Source organism: Thalia democratica, chromosome 6 (genome assembly GCF_965202585.1).
Source record: "Thalia democratica chromosome 6, ktThaDemo2.hap1.1, whole genome shotgun sequence".
Lineage (NCBI taxonomy): Eukaryota > Metazoa > Chordata > Thaliacea > Salpida > Salpidae > Thalia > Thalia democratica.
Window position 1 is genome coordinate 45,527,092 of NC_139170.1, and position 8,104 is coordinate 45,535,195.

Below are 8,104 nucleotides of genomic sequence, written 5' to 3' on the forward strand. Positions count from 1 at the left end.
TTAAACTAGTGTTTTTCACTGAAAAGCTTCTTTTTTTAAATTGTGTGTTTATTTTTAATACTAAGTCGATTTGTTATAACTATGATTTAAAAATTTTAATGCTTGATAAACAGCAAATTTGCCTAGTTTTTGACTTGTAATACTTAAAAAGCTTAATCAAATAACAAATTGAATTAAAAACTCAGGCTAGTTTGATGTAACTCAGACTGGTTTTTTGCAACTCTGGAAATGTGTTGTGATTTTTTAAAGTAAACTAAAGTCTACTTGTAAATTAGACCTAAATTAAACTTTTTAGGTAATGTTTAAAAATTATTTTGTAAAAGGAAATTTATAATGACTTCTCAAAACGGAATATCTCATGATCAATACATAAAAAACGCACAATTAACAGTTCAGGAAGGTCTTAAGGTAACTTTTATTTTTATAAAGTAAGTTATAGCTGAGAATGTTAAAAGGAGAAACTTAGTAACAAAAAAGTTTTTCACACCTTCATATAACTTCATTTAACTTTTTATAAGAGTTTTAGTTTTAAATTTGAATAAATTTTTAACTTATTTCGAAGTATGATTTTTAGTAAGTAATTTTTGCAAGTATCATAAGAACTAACACTAGTTTTTTTTTTTTAATTCAAGTTTATTCAATGAGTTTTATTTTACGTATATTTATTTAGTTAGCAGAAAAACTTGGTTTTAGATGTTTTTATAAAAAAATGAATATAATACAATATTTTTTACATTTAAATGAACTTTTTTGACAAAGTATAGTTTTCTAAAGCTTTTAGTAGAAATACTATCATTTTTTACCATAGTTTTATTTAGTAAAAACCAAGTTTAATAAAAAAAATTCTGCATTTACATGTAATAAAGTTTATAAATTTTATGTGGAAATGCATTGTTATTGTTGTTGTACTTTTTATTTGTTTAAATATATCAAAAAATTTAAACTGAACATTTCATGTGTACAAAATAATGATTCAAAAAAGATTAAAACTTTATTAGTGTTAATTACACTTTAACTTCTAAATATTTTTATTTTTATATTTATGCGTATGTGATCCTAGAAACTACTGATCAACTCTATGGCTTTAAATTTTCTGTATTTCAAACTTTTATTTACAAGTTTTGATCTCATAAAATTTTTATTAAAACTAGCTAAGTAAGAAAGTTTACTACTTATGAGAACTATGTTTTCTTAAGGTTAAAAAAACAAGTTTTGTAAAAAAAAAAGCTCTTTTTATGATACTAGATTGTTTTTAAATACTTATAATAAAGTTTTTGGTTTATATTGTTAAATGTTATTTCCATCAAGTGAAAAACTAAGCCTCTATGTTTCCAGAGCTACGTTTTTAAAGGTTTTTATTTTTTCTCTGTTTTGCATTAAAAAGATTGAACAGCCGATAGAGAACAACCAGCAGCTGAGGAAAACTCTATAAACAGATCTATTAAATATTTAATCAAAGTGTTTTTGTAGTGTTATTTTACATTAACCAACTAACCTAAACCTCTATGTTGCCAAAGCAATATGTAATATTTGTTTTCTACTAAGAAAATGCACACAGGCGATAGAGAACAACTACCAGCTGAGGAACACGGTTTCCAATGTGTTCAGGTTCCTATGCAAGGACAACTCGGAGTTGAAAGATGAAAACAAGAAGGCAGCTGGAAATCAAGCGTTCCTCAAGGATTTCCAGGATGTTTTAAGCGCTGTTAACAAGGACTTCAAGTAAAAAAAGATTGTGATTAAAACAGGGTTGCCATAAAACCTCAAAACCTGGAAAACCTGGAGTTTGAGAAATTTCGAAAAAAATCTGGAATTTTAAACAATTTTTACATTTTAAGTAGTAAAATTTCAATTTGACACCAAAAATGTATCATAATAGATAACATTTTGTTGTCATCATCAAAATTTTTGTATTAAAAAACACATTTAAAATAGCTTAAAAGTATCTTTTTTATTTTTTATACTATTTAACACAGCTTTTAATTTTAAACTTAACTTTAAACTAAAAATAGACCTGTAAATGTGTACTTTTAAAAACCTAGAGGAAAATTTAAATACCTAGAAATTTGCTAAAAACATCTGGCAACCCTGCTAAATAGATCAAACTGTGACAAAAAATATTTTTTTATGATAACATAAGTTACTTATAGACTAGAAAATGGTTAAGTTTTTGTAGTATTTGATTAAAAAGTTGTGTTGTTTACATGTTTGTTTACAGTCTAATAGTAAAAAATTGTTTTAGATATTTTACATTTTATTGAAATTAAATTAATCAAAATTTCATAAAAACTAGTTTTAATTTTGCAATTCACATTAAATTTTTTATTTAAGAAAGTTTCTAAGGTTTTCAAAAAAGTTTACATTAATTTACAAATGTCGATTTTTTTATAGGTTTTTTTTCTCCTTAATCTTTCTTTTTTAAAGAAAAGGAACCAACAAAAAACTGAAGCTATAAACATAATATAATTTATGCAAAGTTAAAAATCAATCTCAAAAATTTAAGATTGGCGTTTTTTCGCCAATTGTTTATTCCTTTAATGTTTAAATAAGTATTAAGAATAAAATCATTTCATATTTCTTAAGAAACACCCTTGACACAAAAATTTCAAATAAAAATAGTATTTATGATTTTTGTAATTTTGATTTTAATAAATAAGATAATTTTTTTAATACTGCAAATATACTTATATTATCACTTAAGTAAAAAGTATGTAATTAATTTTTTGTTTTTGTTTATTTTTCCTACAACAAAATCTAGATCTTTGTTTTCATTATGTTTTTATAGTTTCCACTAAAATCAGTATAGTTGAACATTTAAGTATGTAGAGCAGAGAAAGTTTATAGTTTTTACTCGCACGTTATCTTACTCCCAAAGTTTTATATCTTTGCTCGAACTCTCCTACTAGCTATATACTAATAACAGCTATTGCAGGTTGATAACTTCTTTCTTAAAACTTTTTAACTTATCAAACACAAATGCACATACTAACCTTACTTCAAATTTTAATGCTGAATTCTACATAACCTAACAATTTTACTGTAACTGGATAAAACAAACTATGCAAATCTTACTAAACATGCAAACAATGCAGTGAAGTGGAGAAGATAGGAAGCAAGATCCAGGTGAACCCGGACATCCACCACCACCCCCTCTCGTGGTGCTCCCTCGACGCCACCCTGGACAAGAGCAACAGGTACAGGGAAACCATCACCATACACCAGGTTTCTGTATTCTAAAGTATTTCTTAATGTTTTTTTGGTTTTTTAACCATATAAAAACTTACCTAAAATTTAGAACTTTGTGTAGTTATTAAAGATAAAGTTTAAGAGGAATAGTAACATGCATAGACAATTTAGATATCTTAGGCTAATTTTAAAGTTGTTTTATTTAAATAGTGATTCTTTGATTATATTGGAAATATTTTAGTTAAATATAGATTTACTATTTCTGCTAACAGACAATTGAAAGTTCAATAGCTATTTTCGTTGATCTAAATTTAAGTATATCTAAGTTTTAATTAAAAATATATATATATTAAGATTGTGTAAAAATAGAATACATGTGCACCTTTGAAAAAAAAAGGCTTATAATTTTCTATTATAAACCATACATATATTACTAGTGTGTTACCTTAATAAATAGCAAAAAGCAAATGGATCATTAAAAAAACTCTTAGAAAATCTTTTACTAATTGTATACTTTACTACACTAATGACTTTTTTTAATTATTAATTTTAAGATTAAGTTTACGTTGCTACACTTTTGTACCAAGATCAACTGCAACATTTTTAAAAATGTAGAATTTAATAATGAAATATATAAGGTTTATAACGATTTAAAACCTTCTGATGTTATCTAGATAGATAGAAGTAGAAGTTTAACTGACAAGTTTATCTACTATTTATAACAACACCAAATATAAGCTCATCTGATATTAATACAAACAAATATTTGCTAACAGCTGTTATGTTTTTGTGTATTGCGTAAAGCTAATTTTGGCACAAATTATCAGTTCTTATAACGTTATCTAAATGTAATTATAACACTCGTACAGTGGCTGAAAAGGATGCAGGAGTTCACGCTCGAAATCAACCAATCGCTGAGCAAGTTTCACTCGGACAAGCTGCAAGTTACGTACAAGGGAAAGTCCCTTTCGCCCGTGAAAGTTCTCAAGTACAAGAGCGCTTGCCAGTCAAAGTTGGTTTGATGTTAAGTTATAACAAGATAAATAACTAAATGTACAAAACCCAAAGTTTAAATTTAGTTATAATAGTAATCAACTGTTGCTTAAGTCAGGCAGGTCCTTAGAGAGAGGTATACGAGCTAAATGTAAATAATTTATTTTTTTTAATCTGCAGGAGTTGTTGTGCGGCCGAATTTATATTACCCTACCATTTAATTGCAACTTGATTTTTAATAACATACGTACATATAAAATACAAAAACAATGTAGCACATGATAAAGAACATTTTGAATAGTACAAAAAATATTAAAAAAATCCCATTTTTTAGGGCGGCGGAAACCCATATAACCAACATGATGAAGAACATATTGCGGCAGCAGCAGGTGATCGGCCACATGGTGGAGCAGTTGCACGTCAGGGGAAACCACCGGATTTTGAAGATTTCGGTGGGCAGGGTCTTCGTGGCGTACATAGTCCTGTGGTACCTCAACATCGACAGAGTCATTGTTGGTGTTTGTTTTATTCTTTTTGTTATTGTTGTTTAACTTCTATAAGAAAAGACTAAGTTTTTACGGAATTTTCTATTTATTAAAACATATACGGAAATTTCTAGATATTAATTTTTTAAACATACTTCTACTTAGTTCCTATCAGGGTTACCACAAGATCAGAAAAAACTTTAAAAAATGACAAAAGTCAGCAGTAAATGGGGGTTTTTGAAAAAAAGTCAGAAAATTTGACAAAACGTCAGATTTTGTCAGTTCAAATTTACAACACTTTTTATTTTCTAAAGCCTTCAAATGGTAAACAATTAATTTAAAATCCTTTAACGTCAGCATAAATTTACAAAATTTTTCTTGAAATTTACAAAATTACTTATCCAATGCCTTCATCTGGAAAAATTAATAAAATATCGTTTATAAAACTGTAAATTTTTTCTATTCGCATATTTATAACTACCCTATTTAAAATAGCAGTTTTTTTATGCTTTCTACAAGTATTTATGATCTGTGGCAAGGACACTCCCATAGTGAAACTGTGATATATACACAAAAATTTTCTTGCATTTCTTTAGTTATGTGATTTTTTCATGCAGCCTTTTTTGATATTGTACCAGAGTACCCAGCCTGTTGTTGCCTTTATGCATAAGGAAATTTCGTGCTTGGTAATTAAATTGATGTGCATCATTATGAAATACGTGATAGTTACGAACCTCATCCTTAACCAGTTACTTAAGGTTGAATTGAATGATCAAGCTTCCCTAAAACCTGTCCTTGATCTTGGTTGTGCTGCAACTAATTTGCTTGCAAATTTGAGGAACAAAGACCTAGTTGAGGAACGAAAGGTCTCAAAATTCAACATAGAATGTAGAGTATTTGTTATAAAAACAGTTGAAAATATTCGGAGCAGAATGGCTATTTGAAGTACATTTGTAAAAAATATGTCATGCCTAAATCCGCATAGCCTTGAAAAATTAGGAGTCACAATTGTTGTTAAGCGTTTTGCCAACATTGTGCACTCCTTAACAAAGTAAAAAATGTGCTTTAACTCTAAAGGTGATGCTAGCATTTTACAATTCAGAACTTTGGTAGATTGTCCAATGAATGCATTAAAGTTCAAGAGCTTCAAGCAAAGTGAAGATCGTTTGGACCAATTCTATTTTGAAACATTGAAAGTTTCTGCCAAATCTTCTCTCGAAAAGCTGTTGCAACCATTATTTGTATTGCACAATGACCAGGTTGAGGTCGAACGAGGGTTCAGTGTTAACAAAGCTCTGCTTGAAAACAGTATGAAAGGAGAAACTACTACATCCTGAAGAAGAATTAAAAAATATATGTATGCGTACAAACTAGAGCTGTATCAAGTTAGAAAATACATCAATATCTTGCTGATAGAGCTGTTTATTGCAAATACATCAATCTTACACAAATGGTTCAAGTGGTGTAATGGAAGTTAGATGATTGAATTCAGCAAAAAAACTGTTGTTTTAACCTATATAAAAATAAGATTGAAAGCTTTATATAGTTTCATGTGTTTGATTTTGTATTTAAGAATAAGTTTAAATAAAGAGTTTAGACTTAGAAAACTCAGGAAAATTTTAGTGAAAAGTCAGGAAAAAGTCAAAAAGTTTTTCTCAGCTTGATCGGTGGCAACCATGTCATATATTTGTTTTTACGAATTTTTATACAGGCATTTTTAACTGAATTTTTTCATTAATGTTTGACCTTTAAGTATAAATAATGTTTTCTTTTTGATTATTTTAGCTCTTTTAAAATAAAGTTTTTTATTCAGCTTTTGTTGTGACGTTTTTATTTAAAATTTTTATTTGAAGTTTTTTAATAGTTTTTAAATAAACCAAAGAAACAAAATTAGTTTTTAAAAATTAGTAACCAGATCTTTCGCAACAGAAAAACCAGAAAAAGTACATTCTTGTAAAAGAAGTTTATTATATTGTTTTTGTATATGAATTTTTAGTTTTTACAATTGCTTTCATTTTTGTTCAGATAAAAGGCTTCGACGAGACGATTTTAGACAAAAACGGGGAATTTGACCTGGACTCGATGTCGGTTATTCCCCTATTCAGAAAAATAAACAACGTGATAACCAACACGTTACTGCAGCACGACGTTGCCAAGGCGACCGCCAATCAGGCCCAGCCTTCGGACGTTCTTGGAAACCACTGGATGCTCAATATCGTTGTTAGTTTTTATAAAAACTTTATAGATTTTTTTTTATTTTAACATGAGATTATTAAGTTATGAAGCGTTTTGAAATAAAAAAAAAAATAAAAGAACTTATAACTTGAAATAAAACTAAAAGCTGATTAACATTTTGATATATTTCAGTATTTCTTCTACCTTGCCTTGTCTCAACAATGACCACCTTAAAACAATTAGGTAGTTTACAGAAAAAATGGTTAATTTATGTTTTTAGTAAAATAAAAATCTCCTTCAGAAATTCATCCTGCAGTACCGGACGTTGTGGAACGAAAAGTGCGCCTTTTGCGGTGAGATGTTTGATGACGAGGGGGATCCCCCCTTCTACAGGCAAACTTTCCGGTTGGGCGAAACGTTCCACTTCGACTGCCGACCCAGGGACTAAAATGGTTTTTTTCTACTTTTACGAATATTTTGGAGGGAACTTTTGCAAGTTGAAAATGTTTCTATTTTGCGGGAAATTTGGCGGGAGAAGAATTTATATTGTGTTTTTTTATAATAATTATCTGAAATGTAACTGTTGATTATTATTGTATGATTTGCAAGCTAAAATTTTAGCAACATTTTATTGAATTAAGTAAAAGTTTTCTGAAATATAACTGTATGCTAACACAGGACTAAAACGTTTAATGTTTTCTTTTCCTGAGAGAACTTTTGCGACTTGGGTTGTTTTTTTTGTTTTGCAGCAGAGGGAAATATAGTATTTGTGTAGGTTAAGTTGTTATAAAAAAAAAGTTTTACCAAATTATAGTAATATATTCTTTAAAACAAAGGTTTTAGATAAACAACTGTCTTCTTTGTTTAAAGACAAGTAATTTTATATATATTTTCCAATTATGCCAAATAAATATTTTCATTTAGTTTTTATAGTTTACAAATCAAGTTTAAATTAAATTTTTGTTCAGTTTCACAATAAAACTTTGAACTAAACACTTTTTATATGCTTTGTTTTTTTATAAAAGAGAAGTTTCTAGAATATCTAGGATATATTTACATAACAAAATATTCGAAGACCATATTGTATTTATTTAGTGTTAAAATTTCAACAAAATGTTAAACAAAAGTGTAGTTAAAATAAAAATCATAGTAATTAAAAATAATTTCAAACCCTACCAATTTAACTTTTTCTATTACAAACGATCAGATAGGGTTTTAGTAACTTCGCTATTTTAAGTTGCACATTTTCAGAAAAGAAAACAATC

The 8,104-nt window shown here is 27.9% G+C and overlaps 1 protein-coding gene across 1 annotated transcript; it reads left to right on the forward strand.

Moving 5' to 3' along the window:
• Positions 1-293: 293 nt before the first annotated feature.
• Positions 294-7,841, forward strand: LOC145838582 (mediator of RNA polymerase II transcription subunit 27-like). Its single transcript, XM_082946200.1, has 7 exons — positions 294-408; positions 1,559-1,722; positions 3,093-3,222; positions 4,056-4,198; positions 4,514-4,691; positions 6,690-6,884; positions 7,141-7,841. The coding sequence occupies exons 1-7, from the start codon at positions 334-336 to the stop codon at positions 7,285-7,287; spliced, it is 1,032 nt and encodes a 343-aa protein (XP_082802326.1). The 5' UTR covers positions 294-333; the 3' UTR covers positions 7,288-7,841.
• The last annotated feature ends 263 nt before the right edge of the window (positions 7,842-8,104 follow it).

What these genes read in the sequence shown, in the direction of transcription:
- LOC145838582 (XM_082946200.1), top strand. Translation starts at nt 334, where the DNA reads ATGACTTCTCAAAACGGAATATCTCATGATCAATACATAAAAAACGCA. An exon ending in CAGTTCAGGAAGGTCTTAAG is followed by an intron (nt 409 to 1,558) that starts GTAACTTTTATT and finishes AAATGCACACAG; the next exon opens with GCGATAGAGAACAACTACCA. An exon ending in TCAACATCGACAGAGTCATT is followed by an intron (nt 4,692 to 6,689) that starts GTTGGTGTTTGT and finishes ATTTTTGTTCAG; the next exon opens with ATAAAAGGCTTCGACGAGAC.